Genomic DNA, 23,471 nt, shown 5'->3' with positions numbered 1-23,471 from the left:
GCCTACACGCAGATGTGTAAGATATGCAGATGTCAATATAGCCTAAAGAGCAGTTCAGCAGACTGGTTATTTATTAGGTTTAATAGATGCCGGTATTCAGGATCTGCAATTCATAGTTGCGTGATTGCATACAATTAGTGTCATTTGAGAGGTTCCCTGTGTATCCAAGACAGCTGCACATAACTGACAGATACAACAATGGACCAACAGGAGACTCAAACCCTTGTACAAGCAGCAGCTAGAGGCTAGGCCCTGGATTATCTCAGATGGCAATGTAATTGAGCCCAATGGGACTACAGTGCGCTGAAAAGCTTTCTAGGTGCACTGAGTATTGACTTGACCTTCACTGACTACAAGGAGTGCTTAGACACCTCAGATGTCTACACCTACACACAAACCTCTAGAGGTTGAGGCATCTTAGCCCAGAGCTGAATTCTTCTCTGAGTGGCTCATGCCATCACGATTTCCTCATTTGTGTCTTTCCAGAAATTATTTCTAGACTCAATCAGCTAGCCAGGACAACTAACTGAGTACACATCCTGCTACGACAAAAAGAGCACTCTGAGTTAAAAAGGAGGAAAAGATAGCACTAAGAATAATGGTAAGCAGTACTTAGAATGAAGAACAATGAAACAACGAAAATGGCAGAGAGGAGGATTTCCACTAGGAGGAACTACTGAATTTAGGACGTAGGAAGTCCCATCCTAAATTTTGTGGGTACATAGTTCTGCTGCTTTGTAACCATTTGCTGTATAGTCGTCCAGGGCACATAGAAGGTGATAAAGTTTCCTTTGGATTTTTAGAGGGTTTCTCTTATGTTTTGCACTCCAGTTCTCCTACAATGGTGACAACATTTCTCTGCCTTTCTGCTCTTAAAACCGTTATCACCGAGGACTACCACCTCAGCTTGCCTACAGCTACCTCAGTTCATTTCATGTAGAGGATATAAGCTTCAGAGACTGAGAAACTGTTGGATTAAGCAAGCGACACTCTCCAAGGGACTGAAATGTGGGAGGTGGGCTTCCAAATGCAGACAGAAAGGACACAGGTGGCAGCAGAAGTCAACATCAACTATAGGGCTGACCATAGGCTCACATAGCACCCTCAGCATCTCTGCAGAGCTTGTTCAGAGCAAGAGTACCCCAGAAAAGTTCAGTTTGTCTCTTCACTGACGCCCAATAACAGAGAAACTGCAGATATTTCTCTCTGTGTAGGACACACATCAACAGCCTACTGTGAAACATGAGTACTATGCGGGGGTGGTCATTTCAAATATCATTTGGACTACTCATATAATACAGTTAAACACAGTCTGGCACCTCGCAGGGAGGGTGTCAGAAAGCGTTACAGCAGGGATACGAGGCATACAAACTGAGTGGGCAGAGGGCTTGTAACACTAAAATTGCCTTTCAACGGAAATTGATGCTTTGAATCAAATAATCTGAGGAAAATGCTTCCTTTCTGTAGAGAAAACTGTCAAAAAAAAAAAACCCTGTTAATTAAGGTCTGTAAAGCTTTGATTTGTAATTATGATTCTGAAATACTAACAATAGCCCACACAGAAATTTTGGTTCAGGCAACTCTCTTTGCTAAAATGGTCCCCCAAGCCAGAGCTTACCTCTCATAATACATCTCTGGTATGCAAACGCTATAGTCTTTCAACTGTTTTTCACTGAAGTTGGATTGAGTATTAGCTACTATTCTTCCTCTTCCCTTGCTCCTCCACATTTCTATTGAATCGAATACTTCACATATGACTTTTGCTATATCAAATACTTCCCTCTTTGCTAGTTTACTACTAATTTAAAATTTAAGTGAGATGCCTGGATTTCCACGTCTTTAATTGCAGCTTGCACAACAAAGACTTCTGCTGTTCTTAAAGCAGAACTAATTCAAGGAGTGTATATAATTAATCAAAATAGCTAGCAGTGCAATATTTAAAATAACTGAGGCCTGCCTGGATTATAGCAACATTATTAGTATGTGATTAATAAGCAGTTGAAGTGTTACATTTGCTACACATTTGCTAAGTTATTTTATCTTGCTTTAAAGTTAAGTGGCAAAGTTTCAAGCCATAGTTAGGAGATTTGCTTTATTCAGTATTATGTTGTTAACCCCACCATCTGGTCAAACAGCTGAGGGAACTCAGACAACCATATGGGAGCCCCATGTTTCTCTCTTGGGAAATACTTGGCTTACTGAAAAATGCAATGGTTACCAGTTTCTAACTTCTTACAGTCGGATCAAAAAAGACCATCAAAATACTTTGTAAATAATCTGAGTTGCATGGGCCACGTATACAGCTTCAACTTTTGTAGTAAAAATGAGCTGGCACTTACTTGAGGACCAGGTTGACCCTGAAAAATAAGAAAAAGATAAGGTTATGGAAAATTATGGCACGGATTAATTGCTTAAACAGCAGCAAGTAGTGCTCTCTCATAAGGAAATAACAAACAATCTAGTAACTGTAATGAAGTTAGATTCTGGTCTCTTACCTCTATAATCAATTTGAATTAAAAACAATTAACTTCATTGGAATTAACTGGGGTTCAAGAAAAAAATCACAACAAACATTCTTGAACCTGTATTTGAGAAACTTAATATGTTTAATAGACAGACCAATACAATTTAGAAATAATGGAAAGGCCTGATTTAACATTCTCAAGTGAGAAAGAATTCACAGATATTAGAAGTAGATATTGGGTACTTTTCCTCTATTGTGGCTCACCCTCATAATTCAAGGAGATGCTAAACTAAGCATAAAGACTTCCTTTAAATCATGTAAAACCTCTTCACTTTAACTAGAAGGTACTGCTAGACAGAGTTGAAAATTTTATATAGCCTCCAAGCAACCTGACTGGCTTTGAACTAATTGTTTCTATCTACAGTTTTAAAGAGAATTAAAAAATGAAGCATTTCAACAGAGAACTACTATCTTTAAGAAAACCAGCTGAAGAACATTACTTTTTGTTAACAATTGAGATTTTTTTGTGTGTTAAATTAAAAAAGGCAAAATATACATTTAATTTATATGCAAGTTTTTAAAAACTGCTTTGAAATAGAAATATTAGAAATAACATCACAGAGGAATCACAATATAAACTGATAATTATTGGGGCTATCCAGGCCTTATGCTGAAAAAGGCCTAAAGCATTCCTTGTTACAGATGCAGTTTTGTATTGGCTCCTTAAACAATATTGCACTACACAGGTTTTCAGACCCTACCCCCAGCCCCCCCCCCCCCAAAAAACCAACTGAGGTTATCCACTTTCAATATAAAATAAAGCTTTCTGAATTGGTCAACTCAACGAATTTATACACCAGACTAGGTTAAAAATGATAACTGAGATGACTCAGCACGCAGCCTTCACTTCACTTTGCCTGTCATATCAGGTTTTAAGGCATGATATGCTGCACCTGATCCTAAAATCATTAGGAATTGCTTACTGATACAGTATTAAGCAATTTGTATAATAAATATATATACATAAATTAACTAAATTGACACCTATATATGCAAACTTTAATATACAAATTCACAATCTAAAGTCACAATACCTTTTTACAAACTCATGAAAGATTTCTTCAAGGTATATAAAAATTTAAATACAATTCTAAAATTACCAAAATCTTCAAACAGGATGTTGACTTAAAGCAATAAAATATACAAACAGAAAAAAAACTTTTAAACAGAAAGATTTGAATGCCGACGCTTCTTTCTTAACTCTAACTTAGATGTACGGGCTACTCAGTGTCCATGTAGTTCATGCTGTGTATAATATAAGGGACATTCACACATAACCTAAACATACCCCAGCCTAAAGGTCAAGGATAAGGTCATGTTCCCATGAAAGTGTTTTCTATTCTTGATCTCAATGGCACCACCAGTCTGCCTTTCTGTTATCATACATGCAAATTACTCTTATATCATTTCTGTGATAAGGACACAGGAGAGCTGGAAACTGATTTTTTTTTCATAGGACGATTGTTTTTCATGGTGACATAGAAGTCTGTGAGATAACTCTGTGAGATATATTCTGTGAGGAATATAAGAGTAGAATTACTCTTCATATATGCAGGTTGTGAATCATGCAATTACCCACCATTGAACTGTAAATGCAGATGCCAAATTCAAAAGTACCCATAGCAGGGTTGATCCTGCTGGCTATGAGCTCCTTAAACACAGAAGGAGCTTTGCATTAGAGAAAATAATTATTTTCTGGTTTTCAATTGCTCTCAGTCCTTCAATATTTCTGTATATCCTTCGATACTCCTTGTCCTACTAACTAGCAACTGCAGTTACAGTATAATTTTTCCCTCACAGTGATGTTCCACTGATCAGACATGATACTAAACAGAGGCTGCAGCAAGCACTATATTCTGCAACTAGTCAGTTCTGCTTACAAAGGTATAGGTAGAAAGAGGCATCAAAATATTGTCCTTTTTCCTTGCAAGGTGTTGTTATCATTTGTGTTGCAACAAGTACAACAATTCAGAGCATGGGAGACAAAGACAGGGCAGTTCATTGCTCTGTCTCCCATTAGCCTGTGTTGTGTAAGGGCAAGAATAAACAGTTCGCAATGAGGTACTGTTGCTTTCATTAAAATAAAAAAACCTCTAATGTGAATATAATTAATACTGCAACTCTTTTGAGGAAGCTCAATCTCAATCACTATGCTTATATTCCCACGAGGATTGCTGAAATCACTATGGCTCAATATTTACTTAAATTATTCTTAACGGTTATTACTCATGCATTAAAGGTTTTACCTGGAAATATTTATCTTAATTTTAGATAAAAACCAAGCTGAAAATACTCTTCCAGACTAAAAAAGTTACCATAACTAATTTTAAAATATTAATGAATATCCTTTTATTTAAATTGTACTGTAAAATTGATATATTGACTGCCTTCTGGAAGGGGACAACTTTAACAGAGGGGTGGAAATTCTGTTCTAGAATTCAATTAAGTTATACTGGCTTTCTATTGATGTGGTTCAGAGTATAGTCTAGCCTTAAATATTTTTGTAAAAGGTAACTTCTTTAATTTATGTAATTTCTAACTTAGATGATTAAAATATAGTCAGCACTGAGTGAAAGAACTTGTAAAGCTTCATATTAACTCGATCTCAATGATCATCAGATTAACCTTGCTCAAATTAATACTCTGAAGGTATTTTTTTGTCTGCTCTGTAGAGTCAGCCTGGGTTTTAAAAATCCATCTGGGATCCCAGTGCTTTTCAGTACCACCAATAGTAAGTGATTGTTCTGAGCAGAGGGTCCAATAAGAATTAATCCTCTTGTCCCATAGATGTAGTGTCTCTGCAGTGCTAACAGGAAAAGAAAGTCTTCTTAGTAACAGAGTAAGTAAACAGAAGTCAGGAATGCACAGGAAAAGATCACCTGGTCTTAAAAATATGAGCATTTGAAATGAGAAAATATAAGTGGTGCTCTGTTTTGTCTGAGTTTGTGGTAGGAAGCATCAGAAAGAAACAGGCAACAGGCAAGAAGACACCGGAAAGCAATCCATCGTCCCCAAATGAAGCCTTGAAATGAACATGGACAGTTCTCTGGATGGTATGTATTTCATATTCCTCAATTTGGATATGAAACTTTAATGTATTTTCATTTGTTCTTTTTAATGGCTTTCATTTACTGTCTTGTACCTATCAACAGACTGCTGTCCTCTCCATGCATTTACAGCTCACTCCCAACACCAATAACCAACCACTCTGTATACTAGTGGCTGCTGCTTTGAACGCCTGTATCATTGCTCACGCGCTCGATCATTCACTTCACTATCAATTGTTGCTTTTTTTTTTTTTTTTTTAACATCCATTACTACAATGGGTAGTAATGCATAATATTTCACGGTTTCAGCAGAATCTTCAGAACACTTTTCCTTTCTATTTTCCTATTTCTGACTTAATACATTATTTTGCAGGAAAAAAGGAATTATGTTTGGCAGCCAATTCTAATCATTTTAATCAAAGATCTTGTATGGTTGATAATTAATCCCTGTCTTGCAATTTAACCTAATATAAGCTGCTGATATGCAAGGCATACTGAAAGGAGAAGATAAAGATATAAGATGCAGGCAGGTCTAGCACTGAAGTCAGTAGCTAAACTATCGGTCTGCTAGATAGAGTGATTAAAGAAAAAGCCTATTGATCGGAAGCTGCAAACATTGCAGGAAGGTTACTTAGCAGTAGAAAGAGACCTTGGGAGCAGAGGAGGAAATCTGAAGAAAATTGGAAGCTGACACCAAAAGTTAAAAAGTTGAGCTTGCAAAGAGAATAAGGCTTGTGTCAAACAAAAGGACAAGAAAGAAAGATGTATTCTGGGCATTAAAGGAAAGAAGTGCTCTCTTGGAAAGGGACAGAGAGAGAGAGAGGGAATGAAAACAATAATATGAGAAAGTGCAGAAACCAGACTTTCACACATTTTGGATGATTTTAATCTTTAAATAGCTGGTCCAGGATCATATGTTCAAGTCATATTTATACATACAAATCTATATGCACACAAACATATCTATGTACATAGTGTTTCACTTACAGAAGCTCACACATAGGAAATTTTGTTAGCAACTCAGTAGAACGCATTCTACAAAATTGAAGGTTATTTCTAACTGAATTTAGATACCATGTCCCTAGAGAATATCTGGGATAGCATACAAATACATTTAAAAATGAAACATGGAGCTGTTCAGATATAATCAGCACCACCCCACCCCCCCCCCCCCCAAAAAAAAAGGCTGAGAAACAAAAATGGAAAAAGGAAGAATCTGTGGAAAAAGGAAACCAGCAACAGCCACAGATATGTTGGCAGAAAGAAAATCTTGGTAAGGACTGAAAGGCACCACTGAACTACCCTTGTGGAAAGTTCTCTGGAAAGGGCACCTCACCAGGAACATCCATCCTCCAGTCTAACCCAGACACCAAATGATAAAGAAATAAGGATAGCATGGCTCATCTCCATTTCCTTGGATGGACAAATAAGACTGAAGTGGCTGTTCAGCACTCTATCTTAAGTCTACATTACTGAGGTTGAAATAAGGTATGCCAAAGTAAGCCAACATGTGATTAATGTATGTTTCAGCATGAGCAATTCAAAGGGGAAAGGGAGAACATGTGCATGACCTAAATTACACTGGTTTTGAACAAATCACCTACCAGCTTTCCATCCATACCAATCGGACCCTAGGATAATCAAAGCCAAAACAAAACGAAACAGTTAAATCAGAGCAACGCTGATGTTGAGGAAAACATACAGACTTGCGGAATACTGAATGCTTTAGAAGATGATTTACTCTGTGTAAGCAGTTAAATGCAATATATTAAAGATATTTTGAGAACAAAGGCACAAAAAAGAAGCAACAAAAGAAGCAGACTTAAGTCAGTAGTAATAAAAACAGTATCATGGGAAGTAGCCAGGCAGTAGCTGATGTTTACAAAAGACGGGTTCAATGTGCAATGAAGGAATTGTTAGTTTGGCACATCACAGTGACACAATATAACCAAATATATGAAATAATGCATCTGGCTCATATATTTTTCTTTAAACAACCAGGAAAATATAATACGCAGCCTATTTACTGAATGCTCTTATTGTAACCATGGCTTCAAGAGCAAACACTTTCAAAATATCATAACTAATTCATATTTAAATTAACATTATAATAATGATGGTTAATAAAAAAAACATCAGGTAATGCAGTTCACTGAGATACTAAAGATTTCCACCTATACTTTGGCCATGATAGTCTTGTGTCTTATACTGCCCTTTTTTTCTCCCTGCCTGGGAATTACACACACAGATACTTTGCAAGTTACTTATTTCCTTCAATGTCCAGAGTTTGACTGCAGCTATACGGATGCAAATTCTAGAAAGGATTTAATGTAGATGCACTCTGTTGCAACTCAGTGGCTAGTTCTGTATTAGGGGGTATGTTTTGGTGACCGCATGAGAGAGAAGGGGGCTTAAGAAAGTTGCATTAATTTTAAATTTGATGTTTAATTGCCATGTCTTCTGACAAATAAACAAAGTGAAGTTACCTTTCAATGATGACAGGATAAGACTAAGCAGAAGAAGTTGTTTCAATCATTCCAGTCCTGTGTTTGGCTGAAGCTGTGGGCTTTCGGGTGTTTGCCCATGCAAGGATGCTTATTATGTTTTCTGGAACGAAATTTTTTTGAATACTGGCTCTGCAGCCATGCTTTCCCTCTAGAGCTTGACAGGCATTGCTTCAAGACAGTTCCCTAAGCATATGGTGCCTCAGGACTGATCGCTCACACTGCCTGATTTGGATCACTGTTGCTGGGAAGACAGGACATAGCAAGTTTTCTGTTTTTTCCTTGATCCATCTTGCCCTTGCTGCCTTTTGCTCCCCTTTCTCAGCATTAGTTAAGCTTGAGAGCAAAATTCAACATGCAATTCCATAACAGTTTAGTCTAAGTCAAGCCTGCAGTGGTTCTAACAGCCCCTTCACCCAGGATTGCATATCCCTATCTTCTGCCACTAATACTAACAATAATTGGCACTAATACATGAATAAATCAGTTCAAGCGGTTATATGTGCACAGCCACTATCTTAGTCACATGCCAATATCCTGTAGGAAGACCTACAACATCTTTCAATGTTCTCTCTGAATCAGTTCTTCAGTGATACCTAATAAAGAAAAAACACTAGCCAGTGTATTCAGAGGATAGTTTTTATTATCAAGTTTCCTCAGTATCTCTTGATCCCACACTTGTAGCACACATACAGCACTTACTAATTTTCTCACAATTATATAGCAAAACTTCAAAAATGATACCTCCCCCAAAAATCAAGGCAAATCTGCAAATTACTAGCTCACTATTTTTCTAGCACTATAGTAGAAGATATTTAACTGATAATATTTACACATGCAGTTTGCTGCCAGTGCAAAAACCAATGCTGAGCTGAACCCTGACTATGAATACGTTTACTTCTAGAAAGCAGACTACAGATCGCACTGGAATTCTCACAGAATACTCAGACATTGTCATTAGTTTTGAAAGAAAGAATCCAAAAGATTTCCAAATGAAAGTCTGTCTTTGACTCGAACTAACTTGCTCACTACGAAGTTTAAAACACTTCCTGTTTTATTTTCTAAATAATTACTACTACAGATTAGCATGTCATTTTGACAGCAAACAACAAATACTTTGGCTTCTATAAGACAATCTCTGTAAAATATTTTTAAAAACTAGACAGGATAGAAAGAGAAGGGGATGAGTTATTGAAAACGCGTTTCCTCCAGACTATGCATTTCCTTTCTAGGCTACTACTATCCTTTAAAAAAAGGTATGCTATTACTGGATATTCACTGACTATATTATTTAGACTGTTCTCCAAGATGCTCAAAAGTAAAGATGCTTCTGCAATAGATTTTTTTCCAAAGAATATACAACTATTTACATAGCACTGGCTACTTAATTAAAAACCTAAAACAGAGAGAGACAACATATGAGAGGAAGGGGAGAATGACTTAGTTTCATTTTTGTGCGAAGTAGATTTAACTCTTCAAAAAATTTTAAAATCCAATACGTCTCAAATAAATATATTTTAGTCAATTTTTGAACACTAAACTACAACAGTTACTCTGTTTAAATAGCATCTTCTATAGATGAGTTATTTTGGAGGTAAATCTCTAAGAATGTTTGGGGTAACTTTTAGAAACTGAAAAAGTAAGCAAATATGCCAGGAACCCTTATTAGAGTGCTTCTATCAAAAAGAACCAGTTTTATTACTTTAAGCAGCTTTATTATAATACACTTATTTCAGAAGAGTCTGAGTGAAAAGTGAAGTTAAGAAAAGAGAGACTTGATAGCACATGTTGAAATGTACTATGCGATGATAAAAGTCTTCCAATGGATGGAAAAGGAGGAAGATTTGGATTATCTTTTTCCTTTAACTTCTCTCCTCATCCCTCAGTGATCCTTTTCATTTAAGGAATACTCATCAGAAGAACGCATTCTGAAACCAGAAGGTACACGCTAAACAGAAAACAGACATTATTTCTTCTTTATAAACAACAGTTCCTACTTTTTATAGATTTTAGAGTTTTTTAATAAAATGGATTGGCATATTTTAGCAATGCATAATTACAGTGGGTTTATATTCACTGGAAGTATTTGTATAAATATATTTGTTGTAAATATTTTCTGTTGAAAGAATGAGAGATAAAATTTGGACGTTGCAAATTATTTCAATTCTAGTTTTCTGTATAAATTGCAAATAGGTCAATTATAACCTTCAAACATACAATGATTTCTCAAACTTTGACGTTTCATTGCTTTTCCCGATTTATGTAAAACTGAGTATTTTGGAAAAAATATATATTTCCAAATATGGACCATGGCTGCCTGAAATACTCTGCATACACAAATCAATATAGAAATGCCTGCATCAGTGAGAGATTTACATGAATACAGAAAATGGAATAGAGTCCTGGTAACACCATTCTAGATCACGCTCCAATTTTCTTGAACTTACTTTGTAGTACAAGTAAGTGGCAGAGGTTACTTCTACATTTCTGATTTCCACAGTTGCCCCCACAACTAAAGCTAGAGCTAGTGAGATGTAACAAAGTCCATAGGTGAAGTTGGGCAGTATTTTAGCAATTTCTGGTCTCAGTTCATAGCCCTCAATTAAAAATGAGTTTTCACGCTGACTTTGGTAAGACCATGATTTGCCACTCAGCTGTCCAAAAAATCCAAGGTATCCACCAGTCAATTTTTAAAATCTTTTAGATCACATATTTGGCACTAATTTAGACTATCACAGTAGCATTTTGGAACTCAGACTCTCATCCTGATTAAATTGCGTGACTAAATTATTCCATCTTCCTAAATAATCTTCAGTAAGCTAGATGGTTAAATTGTTACTTGCAGCTGTCTGAAATCTCTTACGTAAACACATATGTAATAGGAGGTACCAAGGATTCAGAAGAAAGCAGGAATTTAGCTTTAGAGCAGCTGTGCTTGCTGCACGCCAGTTACTGTCTCAGAGCAACTTTAAAAATACCTATGTAGGAAAAAAAAAATCAGTATCAAACAGCAGATTTGCAAATCATCTCCACTAAATTCAAGTAAGGTGAAAGATGACACATTGTCTTTCCTACACCTACATTAGTTCAAGATTGATAGAGGTTTAAAAAAACACTATTGTCAGATTCCCTTATCATGATTCCATTAAAAACGATGGATCTCTACTTCTCTCTTTTTTTTTTTCCCTTTGTTTGGTTTTATTACAGGTTTAACAAGGCTGACTTTAATTAGATGCTGTAATGTAATTTCCTAGTAAGTCTAATGAGATTTCTCTTTAGTGAGGTTTTTTTTTTTTTTTTTTTTTTTTTTTAGAGCTTACATTGGGCAATGAGTAAGCCAAGCTCCTCAACTAGCTGAATTTCTCCTACTAGTGAAACATTATTGGTTCTTTTTCAATGACTCTGACTGTTGTAAAGCGCAGTGGGAGTGAACAGCTCAGATACAAAAGTAACTTGCTCCGGGTCTTGGAGAAAGAGATTGTTCTAAATCAACCTTCAGCAACCTGTCTCTCTGGCCAGCAATCAGGACATTGAGAGACAGAAGTCAGCTAGACAGACCTTCACTTGGAGATTGCAAAGTAAGCATAAATATAGTCCAAGGTAGGGAATCATTTAGAGTTTTAAATGAAGATTTAGAAACAAACAGAACAGCACTGTTATGCTGTCTGATTTTATTATCAGCAACTTACGAGTCCCATCTTAACTACTAGACCCTCTATCTCATCCAGACTTCAGAAATGACATCTTGCTCCTCCTATACCCATTCCAAATACTGATGCAAAGCTAATCCTTCAAGATTTGAATTACTCATACCACCTCTCATAAACCACACTTTGTTTTTATTTCAATAGAAAAGCAACATCCAGTAAAGAAAAACATTCTTAAATCCTTAATAGCCTAATCCTGTATTTCTAGTCGTCTCTCATTTGGTCACAAGCCTCATATCAACCTGCCCATCAGAAAATCCTATATTATTGCCTTTATCACACCAGTAAGGGACAAAAAGCATATCCCAGCAGCATAAAGGAGACTCAGAACCAAGGCCAGGGACAGTCTTTGTATAATTTAGAGAAGAGCAGCACCATGACTAAGGACCCAGACTATAACTCTAACAGTCAGAAAAAGCCACATTATGCCTAGACTACACCCCACACACTGAGACTCCAGTTCATGAGCATAAAGGTACGAAGAAGATATTTCATTTTTTATTTCAAACCATCTGTCAAGTGTCGTGCCTTTAGTGTAGAGAAATAATCTAGGCTGTCCATGTAAAGCAATATGCCAATGCTAACAGTAAGCTGCCAGGTAGAACTGGCAGGTATCTTGCACATATTTTGCTGTTTTGTTACAGCAAATATTTGCATTTTTCCATACTTGTTAGTTTGTTTCTTCTTTGAATTTCAAGAAACAAAAGGACAAAGGATTTGTAGGTATGAATTTCATAAAGTGGCTGTAACATATAGATTAGGATAAATTAGACAGCAGAAAGCGTAAGTATATGTAAAAGATGGAATATGAAGGACAGTTTTAAAGACTCCAGAATAAACCTATGAGAACTTCAAAACTCTTCCTCAGAGAAATATCACTCTAGATGACTAGATTCCTATCTAGGAGAGCTACATACAGTCTGAATACTCTAATTGCTCCTTCACAACTACAAAATGGGCTGGTAAGCAATTTGGAGAAATAAACAATTGCTCAGAGTGTGGCTATTGACCGAGTGGCTGAACTACAATAAAAGCACGCATATGGTAGCAACAAGGGAGTACAAGGAGTTCTATGCAAGAAAAACTATAGTCACAGCTTTTCAAAAGCACATTTCACAGCTGAAAAATAATTGCCAAGATACTTTTTATTTTTATAGTTTATGCAGGAAATCTGGCAGGCAGTTTCTTGTGCAGCAGATACATTTTTGAGTATCTGAGCACTATGACTGCTCTTCCTATAGAAATATGTATGCAAAAATACATGACAAAGAACTAACAGACCTAAGTTGGAACAAACTCTTATAAAAGACCTTAGGTAGATATCCTTCTGTTTATCATGGCCAAGGCTACACACACCCCTTTCCATAGGAGAAAAGGGCCAAATATGTGAACCCAAAACTGTCAAGTACCTTTGCAGTCTTCATACCTCAGGCTAGAAAGAGGATCATCTCCAGACAGACACTGTCTTTCTCTTTGTAGCCTATGCATCTCATCAATATTAGCAACGTTTTTACGGTCATGGCTGTATGACATAAATTACTGCAAGTGGAAACTACTGTTGATTCCAGTAAGAGTCAAAGCAGCACAGTAATTCCCCATTAAAGTCACAATAAAGAATAGAGTCAATTAGACTTTTTTTTGTTTTACACTGATAATTTACCACTAACATTGTTTACTGTGGACCAAAGCTCCACACATAAAATACCTAAGTAATATTCAGATACTTCTACAGAGCAAAAAAAAAAAACCTGTAAAATGAACTTGCCTAATCTAGGTAAATCATGCATGGTACAGTGAGTTGAGAAGCAGCACGTTGCAACAACCTGCTGTTAAATAATGAACTGCATATGCTTCACTCATAAAAACACTCTTGTGAAGGGGTGCAAAACTACATGTTTCAATGAAAATATTTCATTATGCTACTGAATTCCAGTATAACTTGACAGGCACTTGAACACCATTAAGACATGTACAGAGAAACAGAGAGAAATCTCCTCCCTTCTACCTAAAAGTTCTTATTTCTCTTGAACAAACTGAAACTCCTCTACCCATAAATAGATGGTACATAGCTAATTCATCAGTGCCAATGTTACTTTGTGAATATATTTGATGTGGTTGGTTCCACGCTGATGAGAAAACAATAAACTGTGAAAAATGTCACTTCTCAAAAATTAGCCGGCTAGAGTTCAGCAGGAGATAGATTGTTGTAGGTGCTGTGCCATGATGACTTTGATGAATTAGATTTTTGTTCTCCTAGAATAATTCTGAGAAACTGCTCTGTTTCCCCATACCATCTTGCAAGTGAATCCATTTGCTCACACAAGCCATACTAAAACAATTTTTTGTTATTATCTGTGTTTTGATGGCTTTACAGAATACGAACAAATTCTTTCAGTTCTTTCATTTGATCTCTTTTTTCAGTTTTCTACAAATCCTTCCTTTATAAGGAGAATGTATTCAGGTCCATTAAGGGGGGAAAAAAAAAAAAAAGTCTTCTGGTAAGTAACACAACCCCATTGAGAACTAGCCTTTATATGACAATTTCTAATCTTCCCTCAGTGGAAAGATCAGCCTTGGAAAATAAGCAGAGAGAGCAGGTATATAAATCGATTTTTGCTCCATCAGCATGCAAGGAATCTGACCACCATGCTCCTTCCCGCCTACAGAGTCACACATTTTGAATGGCATTTCCAGGAAATAAAGAAATAGGTACAGCTGCCACAGAGATATTTCCCTTTTGACTTCCACCAAAGGAAATCTATCAAAGTGGATATAACTGCATAAAAAGAGAAGAGAACAAATATAGCTAAACGCTTCAAAAGAGAAAAAAACAAAAAGCCAAGGTATTGGTTTATTTATAAATAAACATGTAGATAAAAAATGCATCTCTTCCCCCTGGCTAGCATGTGTTCTGAAGAAAGCTTTATTTGAACAATTCCAAGATAATTTAAATATCAGTGTTCATACACAGCCCTACTGCAGCATTTCTATTTGGGATACAATATATGAAAAACTGTGCAAATGTGTTGTGTTAAAATTTAAACTCCTTAGCCTTCAGCTATGCACTGCCACATGTATTCACATTCTAGAATATAAATTTCTACACATGCAAGTCCATTCAGATGCTGGTGTCAAGTACCTAATAGACTTAAAAGATGCAAGTATATTTGCAGCTCATTTAAACTTTTTGCCTTTTTAAACATACTACAGCCTTTATCATTCCTTACAAGTTGGTCATACTACATACAGCTGTGCCCCTCCAAAACAAACATGAAATCAGTACACTCTTGTAAAGGATAAAACATTAAGAATAACTACATGGAGCACTTTAAAAATTTCATTTAATTCCAGGAAATGAAGTTGAATTCAAGGATGCCCTACAACTTTTTTCATTCTTTCCTCCTAAAGTGTTTCCCTATATAGTTTTTAATGATGTATCCTCTGTTCTATTTCCCCCATTTAACAAAAAAGTGGTATGTAGCAAGGAAATAATTCAAACCCGAAGAAAGATTATCTCTAGACCTTGGAGATAAATTTTCATAAAAATCTTACATTGATCATTACCAAAAAGTTAGTTCCCAGAAGGAGTATTTATTAATGTGAACATGAAAACAAAACCGTCAGGCATGTAACAGCAAGGATTATAAATCATATAAAGTACTCAGACCAGCATACAACATCTTTATTTGCAAGGCTGCTCTTTTCCTAGTTACATTAGTTTAACTGGGGAGCTAAATTCTACTTCATTTATTGCCTTATTATCCCACTAACCTCAGATAGTTCTAATGTCCTTTCCTGCAAGACAGTGAACAATTCAATTTAAACCCAAAGTGCAACACTTGGAAGTTCACGACTAGGCCGAAGTAGCAGATATTTGGCACAGGCTGACTCATTCAAAAGAGTGTGGCAGATGACGCAGAGGAGCAAGAGGAGAACCTGAGAGCTCTTTAGAATAAGCCCAAATATAATGCATGCCTGGAAGGTGACAAATAATAGCGTCTGCAAAGGAGGTAATGTTTGAGATGGAATAATCTTTCTACTGGTGCTAGAATTTTTACAAGAGATTATTAGGAAAACTTGAGAACTTTTGTATCTTTCAATACTTCACTCAATGACATACATTACAGAGGTTGCGGGGGGAATGCTTAGCATTATATTAAAAAAAAAAGCTATATCAGGAGAAGCAAGAAGAAGCTTGAAAGAGCATTATATAGATACAACACCATATTGGCAGCCAAAACATTTGAGGGACATAGAAATCATAATGTTGGGAAGGAAACAGAACTAAAGACAGAGGACAAGAAGGAGGGGAGAAGAAACTCACTCAAGAATGAGGCATGGAGCAGTCAGGCAACAAAGGGGAAAGCCTAGAGCCAAAGGGTCACTAGCTAGATGGAGCGTCAAAAGGAATTTTTGGTTTGCTCACAATTGGCTGAAAGAAGTTACTGAAAGGATGACGGAAGAATCTTGCCATTTTGATTCAGGGAATCAGCAGCAACACCTCTTCAAACTATTTCCCACAGTTCTTTTCTCCTTTGTAGGGGAAAGGATATACAGACCCAACTTCCAGACTCCTCATCCTGACAATTTGTGTTTATTTTATGAAAAATTCCATTTGTGTGTTTTGAAATTTCTATGAAAAGAAGTAGAATTTTCTTTTCCTGGTATTGAAGAACAAGAGCTCATCTCTACAAAGTCTTCCTACTGAGCTGGTGCCTTTTTTCTCCCTCAAGTTATTTATAAACAGCTACTGAGTTCCTCTGAACCCACATCTCTGCTTTTTGCAGCTTGCCCATCTGGAACCAAAATAGAGAGATTTTTCTACTTTGATGCTGAAATCCCCTTTCAACTTGAAGTGACACCACTGTCTCAGTGGACAGTTAGAAAAAATATAAGTGTTTCCTTTTTTTTTCTCAACAACTGCTGTTCAGATAGAACCAAGTATTATCAACCAACAAAACATTTAACCAAGGAAACAAAAGTTACTGAAATCAAATCAACCTACAATATGTAATGTGATAAAAAAGCTCACCCCACCCCCCAAACTCCTGTAATTCTAAGTATTTTATGACTATGCCTTTTTGAGCCTTATTCCAACAAAACATATACTCCTCTTCCCTCTTTTCTAATTTCAGTCAAATTATGCAACTCAAGTTCAAGTCCACAAGAGCTCAACAGGTCAATCCAAAAACAGAATACAGTTCAGTGAAACAACTTTTAAAATCCTACAGCATTTCTCAATCTCATTATTCCATTTTATCTTGTAAACTATAAACTGTCTGCATCCACACATGAAAACATTCAAGTACACAATTTCAGGACTTTTTCTGATATAACTGGATTTCAAGTTTATAAAAGGATTATTGCAGAAGCTGGTGACAGCATGAAGAACAAAATCTGTTTCTTTGGATTCCCATCTAGGGAGAAACAATTCACGTGTGATGGCAATACCAGATTACACTTCACATACCTCAAGGGCAGAGACTTAAAATGAGAGATCTCCTATCATATGCAGAATGGAAAAAAAATCAGGATAATTGATCCACACAGCTGGAAGTGGGAATGTTGAGGTCATTTCCTATTTAGGGATATACTGAAGAATGGTTAATCAGTCAGACTACCCGGAGGAAAACCACAAGCCTCACTCAGGAGGAGTTTTCCTATTAAACAAAACCCCTGCACTTGCACTTTCACATTGATGAGGAATGTAAACACTAGGTCATGCATGATGAAAGTTACTGAACTGCTATAAATTACTCTTGGTGCTTGTGGAGCACTCTGTAATCCATTCTCTCAAACTTCACTATCACCTACGGAAATCTGCACCATGGTTAATAAAGTTTTGTGAAATGAACTGCAAGTAGCAGACTAGAATCATTCCAATTGCTAGAAGACAAAAGAACACTGTACAAGTATCTAATACCACTGAACAAAAAAATTAATTTGAAGGTAAAACACAAATTCCAGTACAGAGATAAACCTTCTCCTTCACAAAAATCTGCGTACTGATAAATAGAGCGCTTCCTTAGCGCTTGCAATTTTTCTCCTAAACTTTTCTCTGCATAGGTTCCAATTCTACTTTACCCTTCCATAGCAAGCAGCACTGATTTTGGGGATTGTTTGTCTGAGTTAGCGCTTTTCAGTGTGAATAAAAGTTGAAGAATCTACACCCCCACCATAGTTCATCTTAGTTGCAATTGACCTGGTAAAATGAAGAACAGTTACATAGGAATAGTATGACATTTATGAATTTCCAAATTTTTCCTGGATTTACTCTACTTGTTAAGAGCTCTAGCCTCATCAAACATGAGTACATAGAAGTTTACTTTGTTAAGAATATCACGTAACAACAAGAAATTCATTTTTACATTAAAAACTTAATATTCCTTTCAACTGATGAGTACTCACGTGCATGACTGTTTATTTATCATCATGCTCCTTTTGTGAAGCAAAGAAGCAAGAGGTTAAATTCTGCTTAGTTACACTGGGAATAGCTACTGTGATGTTGCAGCAAACAAGCCAAGAGCTCTTAGCTCAGTAATTTTCTGTTAGATTAGCAGTACAATAGCATGCAGTTCTTAATACTAGTAAATAACACTAAATGTTAATTGTTTTACCTTAAGCCAAAGGGAAAAAAAAAACCCTTTGAGGGAATGATTTATGATCTGTATCCTACACAGTCAAGGAAAAACCTCCAATTGACATTCCACACTGCTTTTATAAATCTTTCCTACCAGACTAGCATGTTTGCTTTCAGAAATATAACTGCTTTAACTAATCTTGATTTTGGTATGCACACGTGTATTCATCCCTCCATAAGGGAAACTAACAGCAGTCCACACTATACCCTAGTACTTCCCTTGTGAGGAAGGAGGCAAGATACACATTAAGATGCACCCATACCAAAATATCCCCAGAAACAGAGAAGAAGGAATTTAAGCTTTTGTCCTACCAGCTTAACTTCTACATTAAAAGAGAAGTAAAAAATCATAGGGCAGAGAACCTCGCTAGCTTGAAAAACGCAAGCCCAAATTCATTTTGGTGCTCTTACTGGATGACGCTAAGCAGTGTGTGGCCCACTACAGTATCTGAAAGAACTTCGCACGGTGGCAGGATCATAGCCAATGAGGTGAATTCAAGGTGCCATTACTGATCCACAATGTTTTGATTCTCAGTATAAAGTTCTTCATTCTGCTTTATAAGGACCAGCAGTTCAGGTGCCTGCCTACTGCAGATGTTCCCTATGTACTATGTTATAAATGGAAATTGAACCCTAAAGCGCAGAGGGAAGTGAGTGTCTGGAAATCACAGAACGCAAGAACCTAAGTCAAGCACTTTAGGAACAATTTTCATCAGTTAATTTTACACTCCTTGACCTTACACTAGGATTAACAATGCACATACTCTCACATATGCATATTCATCTGGGAGCTGTATGAGTAGCAGTTTTTATATCTCCTTCAGCTGTATTACAGATCCAGTATTAAAGAAAATCATGTATCACATTTGCAATTTTCCTTCACAATGAACAAATTGATCATTTATAACCTCCTACATGAGGGTTTGGGATTTCCCTCCCCCTTTGTGACAGATATAAACAGTAATTAAAGACAGGACTTCTGTTCTAAGTGATTTAATGCTTTTTCTTTCAATCTCTCAAAACTTCTTTTGAGACAGGACAGTTCAGGAAAATTATAAGAGGCATTTCTAACTAGCACTGATTACCCAATGTATAGCTGCATGCAATGGTCACAAACATATTTTGAGAAATAAGGCCCAGAATTGTAATTCCTCTCTAGGTTGGCAAAAACATTTGGAACACAATTTTTGCTTAAGGGTTGTTCATTTCATATACAAACCTATTTTCCATTATGCTGTTGAGTTGCATCACGTATTCTGAGGAAATGATTAGGAAGTTTGCTCTAAGCGGGAGGCCCAGGAAAAGGCAGGTATAAATGATCTTAGGTGCAGTTTAAGCATCAGTCATGTCTGCTAAAGCATGGATGTGAAAATCTTAACTACAGCATTCTCCACCCCACCTGCTCTAGCTGCCAAACTGAAGTCAGTTGAATGGCCTGGGGAGACCAGAAATATCTCTATACTGTCAAATAAGTTATAAACCAGTTTAATTCCTTTCCTTACCTATACTTACTTAATTATGAAAGAGGAAAGGCTAATTCTTTGAAGTTACTGAAAAAAATGTGGTTGTTAAATTACAACTATCCTATATATCTGCCATTAAATAAAACACTGTATTTATCTGCTAAATGTACGGTGTTATATTATTTTGAGCTGACATCAGCTGTGAATCTAAACTCAATTACCCTGATTCACAGTAGCCCATAGTATTCTAGTGTTATTATGTTCAGCTCTCGGGACACACCAACATCTAACTCTCCAAATCAGCTATTGCAAAAAGTGCCATGCAGAGATGATGATTTTACAAGACATGAGTTCTCCTTCCATGCATTTGAGATGAGAACTGTTAATTTAAAGGGGCTTGGGAATTTTCTGTATGAGTAACAATACATTGAAGTATTTATTACCATTGTTCTATTATTCTACTTTTTTTTTTTTTTTTTTACTAATTTGATTGGTAATGGCATGTAGAAAATGCAACAAAATAATCTAGAAAGTTTAATTAAACTAGAACGTACTATGTTGGCAGGTATTTACGGCTGCACAAATCATTTTCTAAAGTCACCACATGCAGTTTCTACTCTTATTTTAGACACTTTTTTTGTAGTTGCAAATGGGAAAAGAGGTTAGAAATTTCTTCTTGTTTTTATGCTGTTGGCTTTTGCAGATGAGGTAGTTGTTACTTCAACATCACATTGCATATATGGAATAGTATGGGGCACTCTGAGCATTCTTGAAGGATCTGGAGGAATAAATATTGCCTCTCTTATTTATGCACTCAGCATTACATGAACGTAACAAATGAAGGGACTCAGCCCATGGTTCATTCATAATGGCAACTGGATTATAACAAGCTAATAAACATGTTCTGATGTGCAGTTGCAATTACCATCTGTGAAACAATTAATAACAACTGAAAGCTTATGAGGTTGCAACTTTTTTGTTCAAGTCAATTTTTATGAGGTATCTGAAATCACTGCAAAAAAGGAGCATATAAAGAAATTAAACTGATTATTATGCATGATTCATAGATGTGAAGGTTATAGAAACATTCTCAATATTAATGTGGCCTGCTTTGTAACAAAAGCTACAGTTACTACTCACGCAGCTGTGTAAATTTAAAGAGTCTCCCACAATTCATAATGAGTAAATAAGCTTCCAATTTTTCTTATTATTACTATGTACTTAGCTGCAGTATTTTATTACCAGATTCTTACAGCCTTCCTCTGTTTCTCACAGCACAAGAATACTATGCAGTTAACTTGCTTAACAGCCTTTTACACCTGTTTAAATTGAAGAATATATTTGGGAACACTGTAAATGTTGCTGCTCCTGAAAATTCCTGATTCACTGGGTTACAACAGTTAGGAAGAGTTTGAAGGTGTCAAAGTTTTCTGTTAATACACAAGTCAATACAACTTGCAACTGCAGGCCTCTTAACCTAATACTACAGGATGCCCGCATCTACAAAGAGGAAAGGTGTAATCCACTTTTTTCCAGAGTGGACTTCATCCCTTACTTATCTGAATACTAACTGTGCAAGAATATAATTTTGACACTGCAGCTTTAAAATTGCAATTTGGACCATACCTATGGTTCAATACCAAGGCAAAACACTTTAATAAGCAAGTTACCCACCTCAGTTTGACCACTGTTCAAGGCTAGCATCACATAACACAGGTCTAGCTTGAAAAAGGTGATACTGATATCCCAGAAGGCACTTACAGTCATCAATTCCAATAGCTACAGATACTGTTGGGTGGTGGACTTGACACATGTATCCATGCAAAAGGCTGAAAGCACCTTTCTACAGCTGTAGAAAGATGGCTTTTCTCTATGCACTAGGGTAGAGCTGAATGCTGATTTCCCTACCCTTATTTCCTATAGCTCTCAGTCTGATTGTACTACAAAAACTAACCAGCTCTTGTGGTAAGCTTCTCCGGCAAGACTGGGGCACTTCTGAGCACCACACAAAGTCATCTAAGGACAACTTTTCAACTATTAGTATTATATTCTATCTTGGTCAAAGTATGTTCTTGGAATATTCACTCTAATGAACGACTTGTTTCCAGTATTCTGATGAGCTGTGGCAGAGGAATTTGGAGTTCTGACTTGTTGCAGAAAATGAACTAATGAAAAGTGTTTATGTGAAAGAAGAAAAATAGTCCTACGGAGTTCACTTATACTCATCCTGCATTGTCACAATTTTTCTGACAAAACTAAAGCTTTGGCATCAGCTGGCAACCCTTTTGAACAATGGTCAAAGAGTACTTTGTCAAGAATAAAGAAACCAGCCAACCAGTAACCTTTTGAGACACAGAGTTGACCAACTGTATCTTTCTGAAGAAGAGGAAGATTCTCTCCACTCCTTGAGAACAAGCAAGAAGTCTGAGGCAGATGGGTCAAATGAAAACCTCATGTCTTGCAAGGCATTCACCTCTGTCAAGAGTAAAAAAGGAGGATAAATTACAGAGAATTGAGAAAACTTAAGCCAAAATCACCCAATACAAAGAAGCTCTTAAGATTTCAGACATTTTGAATTTTCTGAGTATTTTAAAATAAAAGATTTCTTTAATACTCAAAATAGTTATCAATGCCTCTCTACCAAACCTGAAACTTATTGTGAAAGCTTTGCTAATAGATATTTACATGAACTTATTTTGATCAAATGCCAAAAATAAAAGGTGGTCTAAAGAGACGCATGTTGAAACAAGAAATGGTGTAAAGAGAGAGAGTGAAACTTGTATAGGACCACCAGGCTGAATCCTCAGGGGAAGGTGAGGAACTGACATAGTAACTACTTGAGTTTAGACATTTGTATTGTACAACAACCATAAAAAAGAGAAGCCCTGACCAGCTATTGGAAACACCATAGCTGTTGCGGAGATGCTCAATACTGCCACAGGCTGAGTTTGATCACAGATGAAAAATTCTCAATATTTGCTCATTTCTACTCCTTTGATTCTTTCAACTACATTCATTTTACAGAAACCAAGCTGCCATGGTATCTGAGGTTTAAAGACTTGAATTTGGAGGGGACTAATTCTATATATCATGGGTAAAAAAAAAAGAATAATGACTACTAGATACAGTTGAACTGACATTAAAAAAACAGCCAACTCCCATCCTCCGTTTTGGTAGACTTGCACATTAAATCTGTTAGATGACAGAAAATAAGTCTTGCAATGCAATTTTTAGTGACTCTAATAGAGAAGTAAGAAACTGGAAAAAACAGAGACGTTCCACAGGAAACCCTGATGAGAGGACTTCATATATCAACTGCATATTATTGCTTATGCTAGAATTAGTTGAAAAAAATATAACTATTTTATTTTTATATATATAAAAATGTCTAAAACCAGAACTGAACTGGTACTCCTCTAATTCTGTGGATGGCCTCACACCTCTTATGAAAATTCTTCCAGAAACAAGGTCAATTCCAAACTTGATTCATAGCCAAATTACAAAAGTTTCATACATACAACTTGTACTTCTGATCACTGGCAGCTCCTGTAAGATATTGGTCCTGATATCTCATTCACAGATGAGA

The 23,471-nt window shown here is 36.3% G+C and overlaps 1 protein-coding gene across 1 annotated transcript in view; it reads right to left on the bottom strand.

The window, feature by feature from the left end:
• COL25A1 (collagen type XXV alpha 1 chain) overlaps positions 1-23,471 on the bottom strand; it is a 308,844-nt gene that overhangs the window by 121,676 nt on the left and 163,697 nt on the right. Inside the window, exon 5 of the mRNA XM_068941897.1 lies at positions 2,340-2,357. Coding sequence (XP_068797998.1) covers positions 2,340-2,357 — 18 coding nt within the window. The remainder of the gene's footprint in view (positions 1-2,339; positions 2,358-23,471) is intronic.

The sequence above is a fragment of the Struthio camelus genome, chromosome 4, assembly GCF_040807025.1.
Source record: "Struthio camelus isolate bStrCam1 chromosome 4, bStrCam1.hap1, whole genome shotgun sequence".
Classification (NCBI taxonomy): Eukaryota; Metazoa; Chordata; class Aves; order Struthioniformes; family Struthionidae; genus Struthio; species Struthio camelus.
Note: the sequence above shows the minus strand (reverse complement) of the source record. Positions and strands in the feature narration are given on the sequence as shown.